Source organism: Macaca mulatta, chromosome 12 (assembly GCF_049350105.2).
Source record: "Macaca mulatta isolate MMU2019108-1 chromosome 12, T2T-MMU8v2.0, whole genome shotgun sequence".
NCBI classification, from domain to species: Eukaryota; Metazoa; Chordata; class Mammalia; order Primates; family Cercopithecidae; genus Macaca; species Macaca mulatta.
Genome location: NC_133417.1, coordinates 127527919 through 127555523, shown reverse-complemented (window position 1 = coordinate 127555523; position 27605 = coordinate 127527919). Strand labels below are relative to the sequence as shown.

Genomic DNA, 27605 nt, shown 5'->3' with positions numbered 1-27605 from the left:
CGCTTGGCAGAAGAGAAAGAGGCCAGAAAGGAGAGAAAATGAGTCGCCCCCTGATTCCGGAGTCACATCCTCGTGGCCTCCATTTGTACGATTTTATAGCAAGTGGTGGCTAGTTTATGAACCAGCCCCCATGGACACTTAAGACTCGGCTCAGCCGGCAGTACCTCCGTTCTACGGTCTCGCGGACTCTGCAGTCTAAGGGACCCGGAGAAGGAAGCTTGAACAAGCGCCTCCCTCCAGCATCTGCCGGCTCTCAGGAGAGAAAACTGCCGGCAGGAGAGAGACGGGTGGACTCTGGGAGGGCTTGGCCAAGCCCCCGGCTCAAAAACAAATGAGACTCAGTCCTAGATGTTCTTTAACTGCTCGCGGGGTGCCAGAGTTTATTTTAGCTGAGAGTTGAGCCTGCATTTGCCTTCTTGAAATTACACTTCGGATACCTCCTTCACCCAACAATTACCGCTGACCCCAGAAAGTGCTCTGTCGGCTCTGCTCAACCTTTGGGAAGAAGAAAACTTGGAAAAAGTCTAACTCTCAAAACGCTGTCGCTGAGAAGTGGCTTAAAAAATAAGGACACAGGCTTTGGTGACCCCAGCTCCTTAAAAAGAAAATAAGACAATTTTCCCCTTAAAAAAAATGGAATCATAATTTGTAAAACCAAGTTAAACAAGGCACATGCCTCCCTCATGGGTCCAGACATTTTTGGGAGTCTCCTGAGACCTGTCCCCGTGGCTCTGAGGGTCAACCAAGCCTTCTGGCATCAGGCAGGCTGAAAGCTTGTCTGTTTTCCCCTATGGTGGGTGGGTTTTTAAAGGACCAACTTGTGGACTGCTGAGCAGCTATACCCCAACCCCCTCACCCCCACCCCCACCATCTTGCCTTCTGAGTTTGCCTTAATTAGGGAATGGCGAAGTACGGTGGGGGCCCGAGTTCACGTCAAAACTGTCAAAGGAGGTGGGGGAGGGGGACAGAGAGAGAGGAGTGGAGAACTCCTGGCGCACGAAAAATTCAAAAATCGTAAAAGGAAAAGGGGGAACTTGAAGCCCAGAAGTCATTGTTTCCTTTATTTCAAAGGGAAAAACCTGCCCGATTCTCATCCTTTTGATTGATTAAGGCCCTGAATACCTCGCGGACCCGGAGTGACAGTCCCTGAATAGACTTGAGCGAATAAAGCGCAGTGCAGAGCGCGGGGCTGGCACTCGGGGGTGTAAAGGAGGCGAGTTCGCTGGCACTTACCAAGTTATAAATAAAAGGCTATGCACAATGGTACCTTCTCTAAGGACAGACAGTCTTTACAACACTCCTGGCGTCATATCCTGCTGGGGACACTTCAGCTCCTAGCCAAGACTTCGTTCCTTTTATTTTTCCAGCAGTTTAGTCTGAATGCCATAATAAATTCCTGAGAACAAACGCTGCAGCCGGGCAAAACTTTAACATATAGACACATCTCTGTCGACGCATCGGGGATCTATATGTGGAGATTTAGAGCCGCAGCTTGCCAGAGGGGTTTTTAAATCAAGGAGAGGAGCCGGGTTTTTTTCTGCACCCTCCCCCCATACCCCCAGCCTTCAACTAACGAGGGCTTGGGCCTAGCGACGGCTGCCTGTGCTTCACACTAGCCCAGCTTGCAGACGGAGAAGACAAAAGAACATCAGCGCACCCTGGACTCACTCCCGGGAGAAACCCCATCGAGAGGACCCCTTAACAAGCCTAGGCCAAGGGGCACTGACCATAGGAAGGAAAGCTAAATATGTCTGGGGCCCCAGATGCCTTCTTATTGGAATTGTGCCCCCTCCAGTGGCAGTAAGCCAAGAGAAATGAGAGCGAGACCTACAGGTAGAAAAACTGAGACATTGAGAGACACAGGAAATCACAAGAGGAATAGAGGCAGAGCGAGACACATAAAGAGAGACAGAGAAAGAGACAGAGAGACAGAGAAATAGAAAGTCAAGGAAAGAGAGATCAGACACAAACACACACACACACACACACACACACACACACACACACACACACACTCTCACACAGAGTGACAGAGACAGAGAGACGGAGACTCTTCTCCACCCTCAGCTACTGCCATTTCCCTAGGGCTGTCTCTCTCAGTTTCCACCGGGCCACCCTTCTCTCCTGGGCAAGGGGCGCAGCGCGGGTCCCCCTCGGGGCCGGCAGAGGCCTCGGCACCACCAGAGATGGGAAGAGAAAGTGGCCGCTGTCGCCCAATCAGCGCGTGTCTCCGCCACCCGGGACGGTCTCCCCATCGGCCAATCGCAGCTCAGGGCTCCTGACCAAGCTTTGGGTAAAAGAATTAATAAATGCTCCCGAGCCCGGATCCCCGCACTCGGTGTCACCACAGGAGGAGACTCAGGCAGGCCGCGCTCCCGCCTCACCCGACTGCCCGGCTTGCCGTGGCTCTCTGAGCCCCCTTTTCAGGGACCCCAGTCGCGGGAGCATTTGCCCGGACTCGCACCAAACTTTTCCGCCCTGGGCTCGGGATCCTGGACTCCGGGGCCTCCCCGCCCTCCCCTTTCCCGGGTTCCAGCTCCGGCCTCTGGACTAGGAACCGACAGCCCCCCTCCCAGCGTCCTTCCCTCTCTCTCCAGCCGTTTTGGGGAGGGGCTCTCCACGCTCCGGATAGTTCCCGAGGGTCACTCGCGCCGCACTCGCCTTTCCGTTTCGCCTTCACCTGGATATAATTTCCGAGCGAAGCTGCCCCCAGGATGACCACGCTGGCCGGCGCTGTGCCCAGGATGATGCGGCCGGGCCCGGGGCAGAACTACCCGCGCAGCGGGTTCCCTCTGGAAGGTAAGGGAGGGCCTCAGGGCGCCGCCTGGATCCCGGGGCCTGGGACCGGCTGCTTCACCCCATCTGCAGGCTCCACAGGCTCCTTTGGTGCTTCCAGTAAGCCCATTCCCCGGGCACCCCACACCCCAAGAAGCACCAGTCGGGGTCGAGGACCTACTCGATTTCCTTTCTGCAAATGGAGCGCGCTGCTCTCTTCAAATCCTGACGGAGCTGGGCGGCCAGGCCTGCAGCGGGCCGGGGCGACCTGCCCCTGTTGTTTTGGAAATGTCGCGGTGGAGAAGGAGGTGAATCAGCTTCTGAGCTGCAGAAGCAACTTCTCCGCAATTTGTCCACTCGAAATTGTCTCGAAATTGTCCCGGCTGCGCCCCACACTTGTGAAACATATGTTAGTTCAGGAAGCATTTTTTTGCCCTGCAAAATTGTGGTGGCTGACGCCGCGCCATTGTGATTGGAATTTTTAGAATAATTAAATAAATTAGAATTCTATTTGTGTCAAATAGCGTCTAGAATTTTCTGTAACTTGTTTAGGAATCGCCTTTCAGTCCACTTGAAGATTCTGGGAATCCCGAGGAGGCAGGAAGCCTTGTGCAAGCCTGAGCCGTTTCCAATGGTTTTCGAGGTTAGGGTGCTCCAGCAGAGATGCTCATCGCCCCCACTCCCACCCCCTTCACACCCAGCCTAGAGTAGAATGTAACACCCAGAGCAAGAATGGGGGCTAGGGGACCCAGGAGCAGTCCTGCCGCTGCTGTGGTCTCTGTCCCAAGATGTAACAGGTGACACAGGCACTGCTGCGTGGGCCTCCTTTCTGGACCCGCTTTGACTCTTGGCTGCTGAGCTTTTGGCTAGAAACCCCAAGGGCTATCAGCTCGCCCAAGTCCCTTAGAAAGGGAGCGATCCCAATTGGACAGGGATCGGTGGGATCAGAGTTCATCAAGGCCAGCGCCTGGGTGAACTTCTCTTCGCCAGGCGGCTGTTTCTAGAGCAAGCTAGACACTCTATGAGCTACAGGATCTCCTAAGTTGCCACTCCTCCCGGGCCCAAAGTGGAAGATGCTTTCTCTGGGGAGAATTATTTTGCCCCACTTGCTGTCTTTACACAAGGTTACACGCGCTATATTGCTAAATAATTTGAACAAATGTGATTGAAAGGAGGTCTGGGTCTGGGAGTCCGATGTCGAGCAGTTTCAGTGTCGGTGCTGTAACATGAGGATGGGCCAGAAGACTGCGAAATTAAGTGCTGCTCTTCTTTGCTTTTTATTTTCCTCCAGTGACTTTTCCCTTCCCTTCCCTTTTTCCCTCTTTTTCACCTTCCCACAGTGTCCACTCCCCTCGGCCAGGGCCGCGTCAACCAGCTCGGCGGCGTTTTTATCAACGGCAGGCCGCTGCCCAACCACATCCGCCACAAGATCGTGGAGATGGCCCACCACGGCATCCGGCCCTGTGTCATCTCGCGCCAGCTGCGCGTGTCCCACGGCTGCGTCTCCAAGATCCTGTGCAGGTACCAGGAGACCGGCTCCATACGTCCTGGTGCCATCGGCGGCAGCAAGCCCAAGGTGAGAGGGCGGGCCTTGCCCTCCTGGCTCCCAGACTGTGGTCCCCTGTTTGGGGGAGGAGTGGGCAGGGGGGAATGGCTGGCATCTGGGGCTCTCCAATGAGTTATTTTTGAAGTTTGTGGAAGTGTGTAAAGGGGTGTGTGTGTGTATGTGTGCGCGCGCCCTGGACACTTCTTGATGAACACTTAGGGAAAGCTCTCTCCTTTTTGCAAAGGAAAAATCACATTTGTTTTTTTACAGCCCATAAGCCTTGCAATCCTCATCAAATTATTTTAATAGATAAACACTTAAAGTAGGCAAGCTGTATGTGCCCACCTGTTGCCGATTTCTTCCTTAAGTGTCTTCCCAGCTCCCACCCATGGCACTGTCCTTTCCAAAACGAATGTAAGGAACCTCTTCAGGTTTTATACTGGTTTGTCTCCCAAACCCCGCCCTCAGTCTCCCCCAGTGCAAATTGTTTTCAATGAGTCAAAAACTAGGATGATTAGTTTTCTTTGTAATAAGCCAATGACTCCATTAAAATATATAAGCAGTTTGGTGCTATCCTCAAATTATTTTGGTTCCCTTTTTAAAAAGAAAGAGTCACGCCAACTAGGGTTGAGTGGGAGGGAATTACACAAGGTCTGTCTTTTCTTCCAGTTGCCACGGGGCAAAATCAAGAGGGTTATGGTAAACCGAAGACCTCCAAACACCCTCCTCTTCCTTCCCATCTACTGAAACCCTTTCACAGCCTTTCTAAGAATCTTTGGAACCTTCTTCTTCTTTAAAAAATATATATACTGGCGGCGGAGAGAAGAGTCAGTCTCTTTTATTTATATTTGTCATCGACTCGAAGTTTTAAAAACCTAAATACGTACCTTTACATTTCAGTCTTCACTTTAGCATAACTATACCTTTGGAAAAGCACAAGTGGAAGATTTAACTTAATTTTTCAGCTCCTTTTTCAAGCATTGCTTTTTTAGTTTCGTTTTCATGTTGGTTCTGTGTAAGGAGTTGCCTTATTTCCAGGGATGAGAAAGTACAACCCCACCCCACCCCCATCAAGATGTTATAATTCTTTTGAATTTATCCCGGTTGTCTGGGGCCTGTCTCGGGGAGGTAGAGGCTTCCCAGGCTGCTCCGGAATGGGATGTGTTCTTGTCTGTCTCTTTCTAAAGTGCCTCGGAGAGTTGGGGTCTTTTTGCTAACAAAGGGGGACTGTCCCAGAGGATTCAGGGAGGAGCATCCCGACAGGCCCAGAGGCGGTGGGGCCGCCGCCACCTGGCCCAGGGTACTGGGTACCAACGCCTGCCCGCCTGTTCTCTTAAAGCAGGTGACAACGCCTGACGTGGAGAAGAAAATTGAGGAATACAAAAGAGAGAACCCGGGCATGTTCAGCTGGGAAATCCGAGACAAATTACTTAAGGACGCGGTCTGTGATCGAAACACCGTGCCCTCAGGTACTAGGCCCATTAACGTCTCCCCGAGGCGCGATCGTCGCTATTACCCCGGCAGGTAGAACAAGACGTAATCACCCCAATTATCGATCTCAGCTATTGGAAGGTGGCCTCTCCCGAGGCCCTGAAATATTTAACAACCAGGCGTTCTTGGCACTTTATGGAGGGAGGGGTGAAATGCTTGTCCTGGGGGCGGAGGGTGGCGAGACCACCGCTGAGGACTCCCCAAAGAAGATTTCTGACAAGGAGGCAGGGCAGGAAACGTGAGGCGGAGGCAGAGCGTTTATTAATATTGATGTTCCCTTTTAAAGAGAAACAAATGTTTTGGTAACCCCAACCGAAGGGAGATGGGGCCTGCGCCGGGAGGGACTTTGCCGTGTGCGCAGGGCTGTGGAGGCTTTCACAACGGCCCCGATTGCCCCCGAGAGTCTCAGGGACGGTCAGGAGCCCCCTGCCGCGGCAGCCTGGGGGAGGCGGAGGGAGAAGAGGGGCGAGCACGGGGCCAGCTCGAGGGCGCACGGGAGGGTTTGTTTTTAATTAAAAGGAAACTCCCTTTTTCCCTCTGCGAGAAACATATATTTCAGAACATGGATTTGTTTACCAGACTGGAATCTGGAAAACATAAGTGGGAGAGAGTGCATTTTCTTTTGATTTTTACAATAGGAAACGATTCTACAGTTGAAATTTAAACCCTTTATAGCCTTAAAAAAAAAAAAAAAAAAAAGGAAAGGAAAAGAAGAAACTTGATTTACGGGGGTGGGGGCGGGGGGGTGGTGGACAGGTCAGCTTTGGTTCTTCCTCCCTTAAGGCGAACCGCAGGATCCATGCATTCAGGTGGGGAGGAAGGAGGATACCCAGTGGGCTGGTGGGAGAATTCTCTTAGATTGGAGACCTAGAGCCCGGTCTTTGGAGTCCAAGAAGGGAAACGCTTCCTGCCCAGAATCGAGGGACAAAGATGGCATCCGGCCCTAACCTGGAGGCGCGGTTTTCCCAGGCTCCGTCTTTCAGTACCGAGATACAGATAATAGGGAGGGGGGTTTGAATGGCAGGATGAGAGGGCTGGAGAAGGATGTGGATGCCCCGGGATGCAGGAGGGGACACCCGAGCAGTGCAGGGCAGCGGCTCTAGGGACCTGGCTAGGGGTTGGTGGGGGGCCTCCTTCCCGCACAGTCCCTCTTGTCTCAGCTATGCGCACTCCCTTGCTTCCTTCCTCCTCCCGCCCCCAGTGAGTTCCATCAGCCGCATCCTGAGGAGTAAATTCGGGAAAGGTGAAGAGGAGGAGGCCGACTTGGAGAGGAAGGAGGCAGAGGAAAGCGAGAAGAAGGCCAAACACAGCATCGACGGCATCCTGAGCGAGCGAGGTAAGAGGTGGCGCCTTGGGCGGCGCACTCGCTGGGGACCTTGGCGGGCATCGGCTCCCTGACGTTGCGGATCTGAAGGCAGCCAAGCCCAGCTTGGATCAAGGTCCCTTCATGCGCGGTGTCTCTGCGCCTGAGTAAGGGCATGGAAGTGGAAGACCAGAGGGACACTAGGAATTAAAACAAACATTTCTATTCTGCTTAGTTTTTCCGTTTTGTAAATCTTTCTTTCTTACCACTGTCAGCCCCTGGGATTCTAGAACTGTGAATTGTGCTCTATTGGAGGGGGCAGGGGAAGCTGTTACTCTCTTGCCATTAAACGGTATGAGACTGGGCATCTCTGAGCAATTGTAGGGCCTGGGATAGAGGGTACTTGAATCTTCAGAAGTTGAAGTAGCTTTTATGCTCTCAGGAAAGGCCCTGGTCTCCGGAGTTTCCCCGCAGTAAAGGAGAGAGAGAGAGAGAGAGAGAGAGAGAGAGAGAGAGAACTCTTTTGGGCAAGGGCCTTCCAAAAGTTGCCCCCACATTGGCTGCCTTATAAATGTGTGTGTGTGTTCACTGGTTTGATTTGTTTGAAATTAATTTTCAAATGTGACGGGGTTTAACCTGTGTGTGTCTGGGAATTGAAAGGAACCCAAGCTCTGGGTTACAAATTGAAGGGATCTGGGTTCTTAGAGTGCGGGCACCCTCTGTCTTCTAGGGGTACGGACCTCCGATTCCTTTTTGGCTGTGCACTGTCAGCACTAAGAAAAAAAAATCTCCCTCATGGGAGACAGAAGTGCAGCTCGCTTCCCCTTCACCCGCTGCAAGTCATCCTCAAACTTTAAGGGTACACACGCAAAAGAAAAAAAGAAAAGAAAAGAAATGCCATCAGAGTTGAACCAGGAAGGGATCATTGCAGTGGGAGATGGGAGGATTGTGTCTCAGTGGCTTTGGCCTTGGAGATGGTTGCCCCTTTTCAAATGCACAAATGGTCAAGAGTGGCCAGCAGCCCCACTCGCGCCTGAAGTTACCCCACCTGGGACCTGGAGTTCACCGGGCAAAGTCAGTTTTGGAGTTGTCAGAGGGACAGGAGGCTTTCCAGGGGGGCTCAGAGCCGTCACCGACTGCGACTAGCTGGGTCTGAGCCCTTACCAGAGTGGCATCCAAGTGGGACTTCTTTTATCTTCATTGCCCAACTCTGGGGCAGCCACTGGCTCTCCTGAGCGGCTGCTTTACAAAGCAGTGCAAGATCTGTACACAACCTGGAAGGAACATTTAGATTTGGAAGTTACAGACCCAAATGGCTGATTTGAGGGAAAAACAAATGTAGATACTCTGATGCACACAAGAAATCAAAGACATGTCCAACTACAGCAGATTGGGAAGGGAGATGCTTCCTTTGCTGTATGACAGAGGCCTCCTACGGACTCAGCCTAAATCCTCTTTTTAGAGAGTGCATTTTTCTGCCCTGGTCTCTGAGAAGATACCTTGGCTGTTATCCCAGGCCTAGCTGCAGCATAGAGGTGCTGAGAAGGGAGGAAGGTAGGGAGTCAGACAACCCCAAACCAAATGTGTTCCTGTGGGCAATGGGGAGAAGAGCCCGGAGCAGTCACAGAGGCTGGGGACTCACGGCTTTGCTACTTGTTGCTGGAGGCACTGGCGTGGCAGGCTGGCTGCTCTCTCGCAGTACAGGCGACTGAGGCCCAGGAGACAAAACGTCCCAAATGAGCTGGTCAAACATTTGTACAACTTTTCCAGCTTTTACAAAGAAGGCCTTCTCTACACAATCTACACTTGGAGATGAACTTGGGAGACAAAGCCTGGAGAGTCCATTGAAACTCACACTTTAGCTCAGCCCAGACAAAGCTCCAGCTCGGAGCAGCTTGATGTGAACAAAGGAAGGCAACCTTTTTATAATTCAAGGAGAAAAGAAGAGAAAACAGCACCACAAAAGGCTGAGAATAGACATTATGGGCTTGCAATGAGGGATGAATTATTCAATGAGCCCCAATAGCTGCTGCGCCAGGAAGTTTTATGGACTCTCCAGCGTGGAAAAAGTGGCCATTTCACCTACAAAATGTTTCTAGTCTTTTGGGCTGTCTAGCTGGGCCGGCTGCTATTCAAGGGCAATTGCTACCATTTTTAAAATCAGAGTATTCTCCCCAGTGGGGGCTGTGCTGTTGGAAACACACACACACACACACACACACACACACACACACACACACACACACACACCTTGGAGACTGAAGCCTAGTTTAATTTGGGGTTGTCAAGGAAGATGCAGTGTCAGTCTCTTCAGCACCTCTAGCTCCTTTTTAGGTGAGCCCTGGAGGGCAACAGGGGCCCAGAGAAAGGACAGAGTGAGGTGTAGTTTGAAGTCTAGAAACTTCAAAAACTTCTTTCTGTTGTTTGGGCATCAAAAAATCCCAGGCTGCCCGCTTGTAAAATAGAATGAATGCTGATAAAGCGCTCCTAGCGCCCTGGCAGAGAGGGAGGAGAAATCTGAGGGAGGAGGGACTTTGGGGTCCCCTGACCAGTGTGGTGTATTCTTGCCTGTTTCCAGTGAGTGGGTCTGGTGGGTGCTGTTGAGCCTGGCTTTTCAAGGGACATCTTTGGCCTGAGGTCTGCTTGGCAGACACTGGGACAAAAGGATTGAGCCACCTTGAATGAGGTCAGAATCACCCTCATTCTTCTCTCCAGTGTCTTTCTCTCAGATGGTCCTCTTAACTTTCCCAGCTTTCCCTTTTCCCTCGTTCAATCCAAGAGCTGAGTGGCTTGCGGAGCTAGTGCGCTTGGGCCCGCGCTCCCTAACGGGCGCGCACTAAGCATGATGCACCCTTGCTGCATCCATCCTTCCAGCTTCATAGCTCAGGAGAAAGGAGAGGGCTGGGCGGCTCAGGAACACTACCCCCGCCCGCTATCGCCAATCCCCCTAGCTCCTGGCCCGCGCTGAGACTGGAGCAGGGGCAGCCGGGGGAGCCAAGTCCTGGCCGAGGCATCCGGGGCTGTGGGCACGGCCCTGCGCAGCGGCCGCTCAATGGGCGCCTCTGTTCCTCCCCCGGCTCGGCCGAGCGGGCCCGCGGGCGCCGCCACAATGGGCTGGGCCCCCACTCCTGCGCTCTGCGCCAAAGCGCCGCGCCGCGCCGCCCCCTCCCCTACTCTCTGGACGGCTCGAAGCTTAGCTCGCCGGGCTGCAGCCGACTCAATTGCCTCCTTTATGTCCTTCTCACTTTCATCTAGACACAGCCCGCCTCCCCCCTTCTTCTCCTCTTTTTTTTTTCCTCCCTTGCCTGAGGCTCACATTAGTGAAATTTCTGCAACCTCCCCCTATTTTTTTTCTTATTTTAAAGAAAGCCCTTAACACAAAAGCGGTGACTAATCAATAGAAACTGCCCCTTCATCATCTCCTCCTCCTCCTCCACCCCTCCTTCTTCTCCTCCAGCAGGGTGACGCTTTTCCTGTTTGTGAGTTTTGGGAAACATTTTTGCTTTGTGCAGTAATGGAATTAGAGGACAGTTGAGGACTGTAAATGGACACGCGACTGCAAGACTCTCGCTTAAATATTTAGATGCAACGTTACAATTACTGACTTGTTGTAGTGGCTTTGAAGTGGCAGCTCCGGAGTGCAGGGGGAGAGAGGCCAGATTGCCAAATTGATGTTTTGATTGGGGACTGGCGATACACTCTCATAAGACTTTCCTCCCTTTTAAAATCACAAGTGAGCGTGGGAGGTTTGCAACAATTTAAAAGATACCGCTAAGAGATCTCAAGCATAGTCGATTGGGGGCTTATATTCCTTTCCTATCTGTCCCCTCCTATTTGACGTTTACAAAAAAGAGTACTTTCTTAAAAAATTGGAGAAAGTAAAAGTGACAAAAGTTTTGCTCAAGTTTCCATTTTATTTGTAAGCTTGTCAGCTTTTGTAAAGTTCACGAGGACGACTTCAGCTTTTTTGAGGGGAGGTAGGGGAAGATAAATCAGTTTAAAACGTAGAAAAGCATTAAAGGTCTTTGGAATATTTTATTTCCAGTGAAATCACGAAAAGAGCACTCTTATCATTAAGGGACTGCTGAAATCAAGGAAAACGAAGGGTCATTTCTTTTCCCGTTACTGAGCAGGAAGGGACATTTTGGTTCAAGGTTGGGAAGAAGGGAAGGCGGGAGACAAACTTTCCCATAGATTAAAATCATTGGGTGTAGGATCATAGGTTTATGGCCTCGGATCCTTTATTCAAGTGGACGGACCAGACCGCTCTCCAAGTCAATTTGTTAGGATCACGAATTTGACCTCAACGTCGTCTCGATTGTTTACAGTAAACTTCATATTTTCTGAAGTCCTTGCAAAACTCAACAAAGAAATACCACCCATTTAAAAAAGTGCTGGAAGTATCAGAACTTGAATTCTATTAGAACACCACGCCGTGTTCTATCTGTTAATGTCGCGGTAACAATTTTCCTGCTGCAACGACTTGAAAGGAAACACCAGAGTTCAGCTCCTAGCTTTTTCTTTTCGCCTATTTGGTTTGGTTGACTGCTGTGTGCTTACCTTCTAGCCTTATTGAAAACATGTAGATTTTCTAATTAATGCTTGAAATCGTATGTTTATTTTGGGGTTTGATTTGATTGTTGATAGCACCGGAACCAGGACGTAGGGGCTTCTACTGCGTAATAATTACTGAAGGGTCATTTAAAAGTCCCCAGGGCTGAGCAGTAAAACCCACCCGGGCGGTGAGGCGGAACCAGTCAGCGCGCAGCGGTTCAGGCGAGTGGAATATACAGAAATCGATCACGTGAACAGGAGCGTGGCCGCTAAATCCGAATGGCTTCAGCGTCCATGAATGCATATATTTTGAGAACAACAACAAAAAATTCTTCCTACTGTGAGACTAAATGTTTAAGTTGTATATAAGTAGATGGCCAATGAAAATGAAAAGCTGCAACAGTAACAACAAACAAACGCTGAGAAATAGAGTTTGGCTTGGGCTGGAACAGAACATGTTTTAAGTTCGATTGGATTCTGTATGACAGGTACCCTTACCCAGGAGGGTAAATAAAGATTAAAGAACAGTTTAGAATGTACATATATAACTAACAAGACACTAAAAGGCAATTAAGCAGTCAGTTTAATGTCTTATCTCACTGGCTGCTCTGGGGTTGTTTTACAAGTGGGAATTAAAATCTGAAAAGGAAGTTTTCAGCAGCTCTGGCCAAATATTGATTAAGTAGCTGTTTGTGATACCATTGTTACGCATTAAAAGGCCGGGAGCGCGGCCCCTCAGTGGTCATCTTCCATTGTGCCGGGTTCTTAACCACAGAGATCAAAGCGGGATCATTTCAATTTATCTGTCCTGGAAAATCCTTCTTTTCCTCTGAAATCTCTAAGGAGGAATTGACCAAATTCTCTTTAAGAAATAGGAACTGAAACCAGTTACATGTTGTAGGTTTGTAGAGAAGACTCATGGGGTGTTTTTAATTATCCTATCGTGATTTCTTACTTAGAACTGAGGCTATGATGGTGAATTTATCATCAAATAGATTCTCATTTTGTCGAGGGGTGGGTGGCAGAAAGCACGGCAGCTACTACCTGCCTGTTGCTAAATTTCTAAATACAAAAGTTGCCCTAAAGTTGTCTTCCAAGCTGGAATTTAATGAAAACATAGCAGATTTTTATGTAAAATTAGGTGGGGAATAATTAAATATACAGGAATCTGAGAGTTATATTGACTACATCTCTCTACCCGTGTTTCCATAATTTCTGTGTTTATAGATGGTTAGGTGACTCTCATGTATATTTCTAATCCTCTATAATTTGGGAATAGATATGTGTTTATGTGTGCGGTATGTGTATTGTTAGAGTTTAATTATTACACTAAGAATTATGCTGGCACTAAACTATATTTAGTTGCACAAAATGAAGATATGTTTGTCCTATGGATTGCACTTTCTCAAGTCATCAGAAACTGAGGTAACAGCACAGTCTCCCAGTTGTTGAATGCCAGGAGAAATATTTCCTTGAATCACTTTACGACTTTTTTAAACTGTTGATTCTGAGATGAACTATTAGACTTTTGTTTAAGAACTCAGTGTATTTGCATAGGTTTTTCTTTTATTATGAAAGCAAAACTTCTGCAAAGGAATCTTTTGGAAATACCATCTCTGCGCTTAATTTGCAAATTCCAACAAAGAGCACTAACTGAGGTTGTACAATTCATGCCAGATTTAGGCTTTGGATATATAACTGTGCATCATGAATCTGCCTGTGGGTGAGGTTTTCAAATCTCCTTCTTTGTGCTCATTTCATTACTAAAAAATTGTGCATGAGGCTTTATTATTTTATTTTTTACTCTTGTTCGCTCTTGAGCAAGATGAATCTTGACATAGAGAGCAGAATTTTGGTGGGTATTATCTAATATTTTCTATTAGAATCCTCCTATTAATTAATAATCTATCTGTGCTTAAATGCTCTCTGATGTAAAATATTTACTACCAAACATTGCAGTGTAGAACAACTGCCTGAAATAGATTAAGGCAGAAGTTACAGTTAGCTCAGATTTGTTACGGTTCCCATGTCCTGGGTCCAGATATAGCATTAAATAGTTCTTTGGCATATATTTCAAATGTATATTTCATATACATACAGAGTTCAAGAACTTTTCATCCTTGTGTATTAGGCTGTGTATTCATACACTGCCCCAGGGACAGCAGCTTCCAGCTCCAAGCTGGGCCTCACCTCAGTACCAACTCAAAATTGCTGACCCAAGAACCGGCTGCCTTTAGTTGGGGAATTGTGAAAAGGAATTTCAGATATTTCTGAGAAAATTCAGATATTGCCATCTTTCTGGAAGATAGACACCAAAGCAGCAGTAGGTATTATAATTCTATAATAGGTGAATAATAGGTGTTATAATTTCTTACCTTCAATACCTATTTTATTTCTTTCCTTCCTAATAAAGGTTAGTGAGAAGACTAATCCCCTAATGGCCATCCTCTGCCCTATTGGGAAAGATATTTTTGTCCCATTCACACCAGTCTTCGGTAGAGCAAGATGCAACTCAGCTTTTAGCTCTACCCTACAGTGTTGGGAAATACTGAGCTCCAATAGTATTGTGAGCTTTTGCTGGAAGCAGAGCACCTCTCCTTTAGGAAAGCTTTCTTCAAATTCTCTAAGCTGAGATTATGCTCCAAAATGAACAGAATACATATATTTCCAATTTTTAGTTGGAATATGCACAGTTATCAAAATGCCTATTTAACATTATAAAACACCGATTCAAGAGAGAAGAATTAGAAAGTTCACAACTGTCAAAGGGAGATATGAAAATCATGAAATACAGTTATTGAGGACAGTTGAAGAATAATAGGTGTTATAAATTCTTATCTTCTTCTTTTCCTTCTTTCCTTCCTGATAAATCTTTTTAAAAACCACCAACAGGTAATTGCTGCTGTTGAAGTGGCCACTTGTCTTTGAAAATGAAATTATATTGAATAAAGGGCAACAGTGTTAACAATTTGATTTGATGCACATTTCTTCTAGGAGAAACGAAAATCTTGAGAAAGCATTTTGCCTCGCACATTGCATACAGCAAAGTTCATAGCATTTTATATTTTGCTGCAGGATTTTAAGTCAAACAAAACAAAACAAAACACCTCCACTTTGTGGTAAAGTAAGTTGATCAAAGTAGTCTGAGTTTTTATGTCCACCTCTTACTAAGGTGATTGATAAATTACCTTCCCTAGCAAAATAGATTAAAACTCAAGGTAGGCAACTATTAAACTAGCTGTATATTTGGCTCCTTAAACTCATTGCGTAATTCCTCAACTACACTTTCTTATGTACTTTTGTTTGGCCATATTTACTGTATCTGTAATAGTATGTGAATATCAACTCTGAATTCTATAAGCCAATTCCCCATGCACCTTGGACCTAATCCAATATATTCTGTTTAAAAATAGCTGATCAAGCCACCCAGCGCGGTGGCTCACGCCTGTAATCCCAGCACTTTGGGAGGCCAAGGGAGGTAGATCACCTGAGGTTGGGAGTTTGAGACCAGCCTGGCCAAATGATGAAACCTCATCTCTACTAAAAATATAAAAATTAGACGGGTGTGATGGCACACGTCTGTAACCCCAGCTACTTTGGAGGCGGAGGCAGGAGAATTGCTTGAACCTGGGAGACAGAGGTTGCAGTGAGCTGAGATCGTGCTACTGCACTTCAGCCTGGATGACAGAGCGAGACTCTGTTTCAGAAAAAAAAAAATAGGTGATCAAAATGCTTTGTGACAGGGACGGGAGACTTCTTGGTTGAACAACATAGGATTGAGAGAGAGGAAATACCACTGATTTTTAGCACTTAAAAATTTATAGGATCATATGGATAATTCAAGTAGTATAGGTTTATCAAGACTTAAATGTAGATTTTCAAAATTTTTATTTATTTATTTATTTATTTTTATTTATTTATTTTTTTTTTTGAGACGGAGTCTCACGCTGTTGCCCAGGCTGGAGTGCAGTGGCGCGATCTCGGCTCACTGCAAGCTCCGCCTCCTGGGTTCACGCCATTCTCCTGCCTCAGCCTCCTGAGTAGCTAGGACTACAGGCGCCCGCCACCGCGCCCGGCTAATTTTTTGTATTTTTAGTAGAGACGGGGTTTCACTGTGGTCTCGATCTCCTGACCTTGTGATCCGCCCGCCTCGGCCTCCCAAAGTGCTGGGATTACAGGCTTGAGCCACCGCGCCCGGCCCAAAATTTTTATAATTGAAAAGTAGGCATATTTATGGAAACAATGGTAGAATTAAATACATTTGGTCTTGTGTTAATGATTGGAAATAATAAGTAAGTTAGGGTAGAATACTAAGAAAGAAAAGTTAACTGCTATGAAATTTGTGTTTCACCATGGAATTATTGTGTACTCTCATAGTAAATGCTGATATGGTCACATACACATTTGCATTTTTAATAGAAAGCCTGCATTTGCATTTTGTGATTTTTACAGGTACACAGATATGCTAAATGTATATATATACATAAAGTGAAAGTGACTTTTAAATATATCCCTCTTCTCCCCCCACGCTTTTTGTGGCAAACTCCAGTGTAGGCATAACTTACCCAGTTCACAGGCTCTTGGCTCTTACCCAGTTCATTGGCCCTTGCCTTTGAGTACTAACTTCCTAGTTTCCTTTATACTACCTCTTTCTTTCAAAAAGCGTTTCATTTTTAAATGATTATAGATTCATAGAATCTGTCTTCAAACATATATTTAAATTCTTTCAATATTCAAATGTAATATCATGATTAAGAAAATCTTGGCCACAGCGTGTGTGCATGTGTGTGTCTCAATCATCATGGTTGAGCTTAACCTGAACTAAAGAAAATTAATTGGTCCAATTCATTTTATTATAAGAAAAGCAATAGGTTTCTTCTTTATGAATCCCCACTTGGCTAGTTTCCCAACTGAGGTTCACTAAAGCAATTGAATGCTTTTTGTCTTGTTTGATTTAAACACACTCCAAAGTACCTTTTCAGATCTTTGTTGCATTGTGAAAGCACAGTACCCAAGGTGAAAGTGGTCTGTTTTTGCATCACCAATTTTGCTCTAAAATTGAGACCAAGCACATTTTAGTTGTGACCTCTTGAACTTCAGTTTTGACATCTCTAAGGTAGGGAACTGCATACCAGCTTTCCAGGATTCTGTGAGAAAGAAACGAGAAGGTGCATATTATGTGCAAATTACACCTAGCAGTAAAACTCAAAAGTCTTGGTTGCAGGAAAAAATCTCTGAACATGCAGAAAATGACCAGCCTACAAACTAGCAGATGGGCTCTGCCCAAGGGCAGATAAAACCTAATTCAGGGCTTAGAAACAACAATGAAGACCAAACACACACACACACACACACACACACACACACCCACCCACCCACACCACTAAGTCCGCTTTCGCCAAGTCAAAAAATTGAGTTTATGAGCAACTATTTTATGTAAATAACTTCAATTTAATGGGTATAAAAAATAAAATTCTAAAACCATTAGCTGAGATGTCAAAACATGCTTCTTAATTACTTTTCCTCCCAGTTTAAAAGGTTACTTTGCTCTTTTAGATTAGCTTGGCTTTTTTTGAAACTACAACTCAAACTTTTTTTGTGTGTTTGGCACAAGTTTTTTCAGCGGAGCAGGAATTGACAAATAGGTTGCTTTTTGAAAATGAGTCTCATATATCCATTCCTATTCCTAAAATGCTGTTACAGTGTTTCATTTTGTGGAATTGTTTTTGCACGGTTTCTCATTATATCCCCTCTTCAGCCTGCGTCATTGTTCTTAAAGGTCTTTATGGCTCTGCACGTGAGGTTGTGTGCATTCTTTTTTCTTTGTGCATGATTCTTCTTAATTCCCTCTCCTTTAAAACTGGAGCTCAGAAGTTTTAAGGATACCTTCCAAAGTAGCACTCTTCAAGCTGAAGGATACATTTTAATGACCTTTCTGTTTCATTTTCCTCCATTTAGTTCCAAAATGTTGGAGGCTTCTGTGTTATTGGGGTGCAGTGTGAGAGTGAAAAAGAAAGTAGCCTGGCTAGTAAGGCTCCTAGGAGCTGGAGAGCTCCTGCCCCCATGTTTCTCCTTCTGGCGCAGCTTGGCAGTGCAGCCAGTGGCTCCAAGGAAGGTTGTTTTCTTATCCCCGCATGCACTGGTCTGACCTGTCTCCAAAATAGGTCAGGCTGGGGCACAGCCAGTTTATGCAGCTGTTGCGGCTTAGGCTTCGCAGCAGGCAGCCGAGTTCCTTGGCCAGCCGGGCCCCCAGTGAACTGATAAAAATTCGCTGGCGAGCCATGGGGCCTTCCTTCTGGACGGTCCCGGCCCCCTGAAGGCTTTTAGATGCAAGGAGACTCCTGGATTATGGGGGCCAACTCTCAGCCTCCAAAGGGAAATGTTCTTTTATTCTGAGGATTGCACTCTTGTTGACCCAAACACTCAAGTGAAACATATACTTTGTCAGATTAAAAAAAAATTATCGTATTTATTTTTGACTGGGTAAAACGTTCACTTTGCACAAAATTCAAAAGATATAAATGGATGTCCGGTGACTAGTTTTCCTCCCACCTCTGTCTGCTAGTGACCAGTATCTTGTCTATTTTTCCAGACACTCTATGCCAACCAAACAATTACATTTCTCTCTTTTTTAAAAAATATTATCTTACCCCTTTGGCAGAAATGGTAGTCTACCTGCAGTATAAACTTTTCTGCACCTTGATTTTTTTTCTACTTTAGAATATATCTCAGGAATTATTCTGCATAATGTCTTGTTTGTATAGCTGCATAGTACTCCATCATATTGGCAAAGGATGACTTATTTAACAACATGTAGATTGTTTTCAATCTGACAGCACCATTTGGCACCTGTGTGAGTTTATTTGTAAAATCATTCCTCCCTGGTAAGGACAAAAGGAAAGACATTTGTAATTCTGGTAGCTTTGGTGGAATTTGGGTTCTGCATTGAGAACAAATGGTGGGGGAAGTTCTTAGAAAGCATGGTGCAGGAGTGTGTTTGCTTTTGGGCACTTGCACAAGCAAAATGATATGTTTTCTCCTATCACTATATGTGAGTAGGAACATAGGTTTCAAAATTACTGCTTAGAGTTGTTCTGCTATCAGTGACTACCCTCTGGACATTCCTCCAATATTCTATTGCTTCTTCAAATGGAACATTCTCTAAATACAAGGAAAACTTTTTTCTTTGACTTATTGGTTCTTTTTAAAACATTCTTTTCCCCTATTTGCTGTTCATTTAAGTTTGACAACATCAAAAGTAGTCTCTTTATGTTAAGTATTCTTATTTTTCTTTGTAAGCCAGAAAAATTGTGGGTAGTTTTATAATGACTTAGAGGCAACTTATTATAATTGTTTACTTACAAAAGAAAAGTTGTCTCCAAGGTCACCAAATTAGGTTTGAACTAGTAAGAGAGGGGTTTATGAATAAGAAAATATGGTCTTGTGTTTATTTTTCAGAAGTGCTGCCGGATGCTCTAGGGGTTTCTTGAGTTTGGGAATGGCTGACTTTTAATTTGTGAATTTTTAGAGAGTATGTATCCATGCCCATCTCTGCACAAAAGACTTTTTATGTTTTTTCTGAAAGCCTTGCTTCCCCCAAATCATTTCAATCTATTTTCCCTTAAATCTGATGCTACAGAATTCCGTTGTTGCCCTGCTGAATACCTGGTCTACCTAAGCTAGACGTTTCAGTCCGTGAAATGAGCCAGAAAGGACTCTGCTCCAAGTACATGAGAAAAACAACTCCCTCAAAATCCTCCCGAGAAAACTGGAGCTGTGAATGCCAGTGAATATTATAGAGCAAATGTTTCCAGTCATTTCTTCTTAGGAATGGGCCTTTCAGAAATAGGAGAACAAGTTAGGGGTGAAGGATATTTCTGGAAATCAAAATCTTGATTTTGTTTTTAAAAAAATTACAGAAAAACAAAAACACGTCTTCTTTCTTGACTGTTCTTGTGGCCAGGCTCAGAATGTGCAGGACATAGTCTGCCGGTAAGGCAGGAGAATGCGTTTTCTTAATTCTAGAACTTTTGTTTGCGCTTAGATGGAAGACGGCTAGCAAGGTACCCTCAATTTCCTTCTTGCTTTCTCTCTGACTTGCCTATGGAAATCTAAAGGAGTCAGTTAGGGGATGGAAACAGGCCTGCATTAAGAGTGTCTACGAAGAGCTAAGAAAAATCAAAAGCAGCTTTTTAAAAACTCCCTGCTCTGCATAATTTGGGTTGAATTAGGCTCATAGTTTGTGGCATCTGATTACTACCTGTAAAAGTATGCAGCTCTCCACACAGGAAGGAAAGTCTACGGAGGATTAATATCAACATGGAAAATTTTCATTTGTTCATGAAGTTGCTGTGATGTTCCCAACAAACATTTAGATCATGTAAAATAATTTGCTTCTAGGCCCATAGTGATCAAGCTTTAGGTGACTGACAGATCATCACACTGCTTTTATCCATACAGGTGAAGGGAAGTGGCAGGCAGAGCCATCCTCCAGGGAACTTAAACCTCCAGGCTTAATGTCAGAGAGCAGGTGTTTTGTGGGGAGAGCAGCCCTTTGCTTCTGATTTATAAACTTGCAAGTTTTTAAAAAATAGGAAGTAGATCACTAATTCATTTGAGGAAAGTGTTTCCATTTTCCATTTCATGATTCCCAAGTAGATGGGAACAGTTGGTTACATTTTGGGAAGTTCTGGGTCGTCTAAAACACCCTCTCAGACCATTTCTAAAGAAGGCTGAAAGTCCATTTCAAGTTGAGCAAATAAACGGTCTCCTCGCGGTGCCCCCGGTGGACTAGCAGTATGCCAGAGCAGAATATAATTTGGGAATTGATCCAATGTGGAAACTTTCCAGGTGGTAGATATGCTTGGCTTTTGTGCAGACAGGGCACATCTGGGGCACGTGTGTACACGACACACATTTATCAGAGGGCAACAGAAAGGCAACTTTTACAGTTTCTCACTAGAAGCCAGTGTCCGTTTGTGGTCACTGGCCCTGCCAAGCTCCAAATACTTGCTGAATTTTTGTCTGAGAGCAGAAGTCGAATGGAAGACTGGGGATTTAGCATCATATCAGAAACTACAAAGAGCCAGGCTTAAGAGTGCAGGGGTTAGAGGAATGCCTGGGTACTGGGCAAGTCCCCATTATACAGGGAATTGGCTCCAAGGAGGAGGCCAGGATGGAAACTCAAGGCCTGTTCTACTTTGGATTCAGTTTCTGGGCTTCTCAGTAAACTTTTTGGGCCTTGGCTCCTCTGGGTCTTCTCCTTGTCTATGGAAAGTATCAGCTGGTCTTTCTTGGGGCATTCCTGAAAATAAAACCAATGGATAAGTGGGATGACTGTCTCATCTTGCTTTTGTAAGAGGCTCAATGTGTTGTCAGTAAAAAGTAGGGAAATACAACTCTTGTGGAGGTCAAAGCAAGTACTCACTCATTTCCTGGCATACCTCTGTCTTATATTATTTGTCCTTTTTAGAAAAATTGAAGCTAAGCCATTGCACAAGACTCTTTCTTTCTCTTTCTTCCTCTCCTCTCCTCTCCTCTCCTCTCTCCCTCCCCCTCCCCTCCCCTTCCCCTCTCCCCTCCCCTCCCGCTTCCTCCCTTCCTCCTTCCCTCCCTCTCTCTCTCCCTCTCTTTCTCTTTTTCTCTTTCTCTCTCTCTTTCCTTCCTTCCTTCCTTCCTTCTTTCTTTCTTTCTTTCTTTCTTTCTTTCTTTCTTTCTTTCTTTCTTTCTTTCTCTTTCTTTCTTTCTTTCTTTCTTTCTTTCTTTCTTTCTTTCTTTCTTTCTTTCTTTCTTTCCTCCCTTCCCTTCCCTTTCCTTCCTTCCTTTCTTCCCTCCCTCCCTCTCCCTTCCCCTCCCCCTCCCTCCCCTCCACCTCCCCCTCCCTGTCTCTCCCTCGCTCCTTACCTCCCTCTCTCCCTCTCTCTCTCCCTCCCTCTCTCTCTCTTTCTCTCTTTCTCTTTCTTTTCCTTCCTTCCTTCTTTCCTTCCTTCCTTCCTTCCTTCCTTCCTTCCTTCCTTCCTTCCTCCCTTCCTTCCTCTCTCTCTTTCTCTTTCTCTCTTTCTCTCTTTCTTTCCTTCCTGACAGAGTTTTGCTCTTTTTACCCTGGCTGCAGTGCAACAGCATAATCTCAGCTCATTGCAACCTCCACCTCCCACGTTCAAGCAATTCTCCTGTCTCAGCCTCCCGAATAGCTGGGATTACAGGCACGCACCACCACGTCTGGCTAATTTTTGTATTTTTAGTGGAGACAGGGTTTCACCATGTTGGCCAGGCTGGTCTCGAACTCCTGACCTCAGGTGATCCGCCCACCTCAGCCTCCCAAAGTGCTGGGATTACAGGTGTGAGCCACCAAGCCCGACCTTGGACTCTATTCCTAATGGGGTGCTAGTATATACCTTGGTCAGATAAGGAGACCAACCATTTCTTTATTATAAAATACAAATGACACAGAGAGCCAAATTTTTTCTGAATCTTTGTTGGCTAACTTTCATCATTTTATTGAATTACTATAATTTAATGTTACTGGTTTAAACTAACAATTTTTCCCCTGAAATGAATCCTTTCTATTTTTTTGTAACATGAAAACCCAAATTAAATTCATTAGGTAAGACAATAACTGTCTTTCACATGGAAATTTCTGGTACTTGGAAAATTCTTATGGAAAAACTTCAGGAACAATAAAAGGAACTGTCACTCAAACTACAATTTACAGGAAATGATGTTACCAGAACAAGTGTAGGCTTTTCGCAGGCATACTTGAAAATTCCCCTACCTCCTAACCCTCCTCTCCCAAAGCCTTTGAAAATGTTTTCCCCCACTTTCCTTCCATAAAGGGCCCTGTGGGCTGACCTTAGGTGAAAAGAATGAAGTCAGTCTTGGGTGCTCTTCCCTCTCCTTTCCTGAATCCCTGTCACTGCCTTTTGTCTTGTACGTTCCTGCTACTACTACTACCACTACTACTACAACACACACACACACACACACACACACACACACACACACACACAGGCTTGCACCCAGCTATACCTCATTCGTATAGAAACTCAACTGGTTGGCTGGGTGCGGTGGCTCACGCCTGTAATCCTAGCACTTCGGGAGGCTGAGGAGGTCGGATCACTTGAGATCAGGAGGTTGAGACCAGCCTGGTCAATACGGTGAAATCCCATTTCTACTAAAAATACAAAAATTATCCAGGCGTGGTGGCAGGTGCCTGTAGTCCCAGCTACTTGGGAGGCTGAGGCAGGAGAATTGTTTGAACCTGGGAGGCAGAGGTTGCAGTGAGCCAAGATCACACCACTGCACTCCAGCCTGGGCAACAGAGTGAGACTCCATCTCAAAAACAAACAAACAAACAAAAACAAACAAACAAATAAACAAAAGAAACTCAACTGGGTAAGCCTTTAACTGGTTAAATGGAAAGTATTTGCTCTTTTCTAAAGGATGCCAAGAGCTGACAACTTAGCATGAAGGAATTAATCCCTAAAGGTAGAATCTCAGGTGTCCATGTTTGGTGGGGGCAGGAGATAGGTTCCTGATGCCCCTGAAATCACACTTCAGCAGATCCTGTCTTCACCGAGAAAGGACAGGATTAGCTCTGCTATGAGGGAGTTCTGTGCTGGTGGGCAGGACCTGCTAGGGCACAATTCCCCATTGAGCTGTCCAGGAGGAGACAGAGCCAGGTTGGACCAAGAACGCCCCTCCACCACAGGTGGATTTCCCTCACCTCCTCAGTGCCAGGGAAGGGCCTTGGCTTGTGTCCTTTGGGCTCCCTGGCAAAAAGCAGAAGGACAGGAAGGGTCTCTTTGGCCCAGAGCTATAGACTGGGAAGGAACTGTGGAGCTCATCTCACCTTAAAACTCACAGCCCTCCCCAAGGAGCAGAGGTCTGGGCTGAGCTCTCACATCCCTAGTGGCTCCTGGACACTTATCAGAGGTCTGAAGAAATGAGATTCCCCTCCTCTAGAGGAGTGGGGTACAAGGGATGTCTGTCATGGATCCGCTAGCTGTGGCTGGGGGTGGGGGAGGCTTCTGGCCAGCGGGGGGCCAGAGACTTAAATCTCTAGACACTCCTAGACTCTCAGTTTTGGGACTCTTGAGATCCTCAGAAACAAATCACTTTGGAGCATATAAACCAAAAGGGTCTCAGTGGAAGAACTGGGATTGAGTTCACCAATGATATCTGGGATTCAGAAACTGCCAGTGTATTCATGGACCATTTTCATCAGGGTGTCCAATCTTTTGGGTTCCCTGGGCCACACTGGAACAAGAAGAATTGTCTTGGGTCACACATAAAATACACTAACACTAACAAGATAGCTGATGAGCTAAAAAAATAAATCACAAAAAATCTCAATTTTTTTTTTTTTTGAGATGGCTTCTCACTCTGATGCCAGGCTGGAGTGCAGTGGCACGATCTCAGCTCACTGCAACCTCTGCCTCCCACGTTCAAGTGATTCTCCTGCCTCAGCCTCCCGAGTAGCTGGGACTACAGGCACATGCCACCATACCCGGCTAATTGTTGTATTTTTGGTAGAGACAGGGTTTCACCACGTTGGCCAGGCTGGTCTCGATCTCTTGACCTCGTGATCCGCCTACCTCGGCCTCCCAAAGTGCTGGGGTTACAGGTGTGAGCTACCACACGGGGCCAAAACTCATGTTTTAACGAAGTTTATGAATTTGTTTTGAGCTATATTCAAAAGCATCCAGGGCTGCATGTGGCCCACGAGCCACAGGTGGAACAAACTTGATTTAAATGATCTTGGGTTCCTATTGGATGGCCAAAGCCGGCACTCAGGCTTGATTTGTGTTTTATAAATATTAGGTAGTGAAAGGGAGTATGAGCATCTAGAAAAACAGTCCACGTCTCCCCAGGAGGGGTTCCTGTAAGAGGCGGGGTTCAGCACAGAGCTAACGAACCTTTGTAGGTCCCTTCCAGGCACTGGGAGGAGCCCTAACGATATCTTTATGTCATTAGATTTTTGTAAATATTGTAAAATTAAGATATATTGTATTTATTTCTCAAGAGGAGTCCCCTAAATTGTGAAAGCTTCAGGTTCCACAAAACCATCTACCTTGTCCTTGTTCAGCAGAGGTGGGGAGAGATGGTACGCTTCTGTGTGTAAACTGTGAGTCAGCACACCATGTAAGAGCCAAATACTAACAGTGCCAACTTGCGTCTTGCACTTTAGAATATGCAGGGTGCTTCTTCATTTCCTGTGCCTTATCTTGCTTGCTTCAAGAAGTCAAAGTCTGGGTTTGACTAACAATTTACTCATATGGTTCTTACTCCACACAGCATCCTCTGTCTCTGTAGGAAGACTCTTTGGGGGGATCTTGGACCGACTCCTCACGAGAAGATGAGAAACATCCACTCACTGCATAGGGGCAGGTGGGAAAAACCCTTCACTGGAGGATGCAGGGAGGCTTAGTTCCCTTAGCTGTAAAGGTTGTGTTAGGCAGTTTCTAGATGTTTCTTGGAGGTCTCCGAAACTATTACTGCAACCAGGTTGCTTTCCCTTTCTGGACCTCATTCTCCCCTCCTCTGACAAATGGAAGCTGTGGGCGAGGTGAAGGCCATGGTCTCTCCCAGCTCTAGCAGGCTGTGGCAGCTGTGGCAGCTGTGGCCCTGTCCACCTCTCAGCCGACTTGTAGAAGGTAGAGGCAGCCACTCGAAGAAACCGTGGGGCCCGCAGGCAGCCGGGGAATCAGGGCAAGGATGGAGAGGACCAGGACCCTTGATATCTTAGAAGGTGAGCAACTCCTACCTTGCCTTGAGTTTGGGGGGAAAGATGCCTTTAGGTGCTGGAAGGAGGTGGGAAACGAAGCCTACTGGGAAGAAGCACTTCTGTGCAGTATCACAGGTGAACGCACCAGCTCTTCTCCATCCACGCGGGGAGATGCGTGTTTTCTTGCACCTCTTCTCAAAGCTGTGGCTTCCAGAAGAGGCTGGAAAGGCCTCCGGGTATTGTTTCGAGAGCTTCCCTTTCAATGGGTTGCTCATGATTCTGCCGGGAAGTTAGAATTGCTTACACAGGAGGGTGAGACTCTCTCTTTCGTCTGTGCCTGGACGATTTTTTTCCTGTGTCCAGAGAGGGACACACAGGATTTCTGGTTACTGACCACAAAGTTAGAAGCTGTCTGGTCTTGAAGAGAAGGAGACTCAGACAATAGTGCATTCATTTCAGATGATTCTAAGTCATATCTTAAATGAACGCCCTAATGGCTCACACTTAGCGATTGTCCCAACTGATTGGGGCAAACAAGATTTTTCTGCTCTTAACTAAAACACACACATATACACTCACGTATTTAAAAATCTTATTTGAATAAATCAAAATTTTCAATGCCAAACAGAGTTTCAGAGAAAACTTGTAAAGATTAAACAGGAGAGCAGTTCAAATCTGAAAACTTTTGTTGTTTTTGTAAGGACATTGAAGCATTTAAAAACTTGGAAAGAATGTAAGAAATATTTTTTTGTTATATTGAAAACAATCCAAAGCAAAATGTCATAGCCTATCAAGGGGAGATTTTACTAAGTTTCATCCTCCCAATTTTTTTACTATTTTACTTTTGTGGAGGAAAATTATTTCAAAAATCATCTACACAACATATTCAGCTATATATTCTGAAGGTAGACAATGATTCATTCAAATATTACACTTTTTAATTGCAAAGACTGAATGGTAAAATTAACAACATAAAATGCACTTTGAAAATTTGGTGATTTTTTTTTTTGTTCGAGAAAATTTTAGAGCATATAAAATATCCAAACTAATATTTGCATGCATAATTTTTTGTATGTACCTGATATCTATGGCTCAAACTTTATTGTAGGTTATCTTAAATAGGTTTGTGGAAACATATGTAAGCAAATATTGTCATAAAATATTTACTAATCTTTTAAAATAGAAGCCAAACATTATAAAACGAGAATGTTAGGAAGAGAAACTATACCCCTTTGTACATTCAGAATAATAAGCACTGCTGTTTACCATATGAAAGAGTTTGTCTCTATTTTTCTTAGTCATTATCCTGTACTCAGATCAAATATATTGCAATTTTGAACTTTGAATCAAAATTAAAATTTTTCTTTAATAAGAGAGAAAGTCACTACTTGACCTTTACATTAAAGGAGAAATCTGATCTTAGCCACTTCACTTCTAGCTAACATTAGAATTTTTCTTCAGTAATTCCATACAAATCAAAACAATTCAAATTATTGACTCACTTTTCCGTATCCACAGACAAAACTCTGACAGATTCTGCCACATGAATTGGGTCCTAGCGGGTTTGAAGAAGTTGAATTTGTGAGAGATATGGCATGAATTTGTTTAATATAGTTTGAATAGCAAGATAACTGTATAGCTTTTAAAATGGCAGGCATTCATGATGCTTTGCCAAGCTTGGGGTGGTGAGCAGTACTCCATCTGAGTATTGATTTCCTCTACTTATTTTTTTTTCATGTTTTCTTAGGGAAGTGCTAGTTGAGATTCGAAGAAGAGTTGTTATTCTGTTTAACTATATAAAAACATTAAAACATTTTAGGGAATGCAAAAATACATATGCTTCAAGTTAAAATATTGAGACATCTTGGATATTTTAATAACATTTCCACTCTAAAGTAGCAAAAGCAGAGTTTTTTTCTTTTTTTAAAAAAGCTTCCTTTATAGAGATGATTATGTTTGCTGGTTAAAATAATTTGAACATTTAGAAAGAACGCTAACTCTACAGTGTTGAGACCTTTACTATTTTCCATTCTCTTCAAGAGATTTTAAAAAATTTAAAGTACGAAGAAGATTATTTTTACAGTTGGTCAGAGGGATTGTAATGTTAATATAAATATAAATTTATACTCATTAAGGAAACTGAGATAAAAAAATGCTAAAATGAAACTATAGAATGATTTCTATGAAAGAAGATAAATATATAGTTTGTCAAA

General features: G+C 45.1%; 1 protein-coding gene across 1 annotated transcript in view; it reads left to right on the top strand.

Moving 5' to 3' along the window:
• Positions 1-2331: 2331 nt before the first annotated feature.
• The window catches only part of PAX3 (paired box 3), a 99272-nt gene continuing 73998 nt past the window's right edge, over positions 2332-27605 (top strand). The window contains exons 1-4 of the mRNA XM_077956657.1: positions 2332-2799; positions 4116-4351; positions 5661-5790; positions 7014-7148. Coding sequence (XP_077812783.1) covers positions 2715-2799; positions 4116-4351; positions 5661-5790; positions 7014-7148 — 586 coding nt within the window. The 5' untranslated portion in view covers positions 2332-2714. The remainder of the gene's footprint in view (positions 2800-4115; positions 4352-5660; positions 5791-7013; positions 7149-27605) is intronic.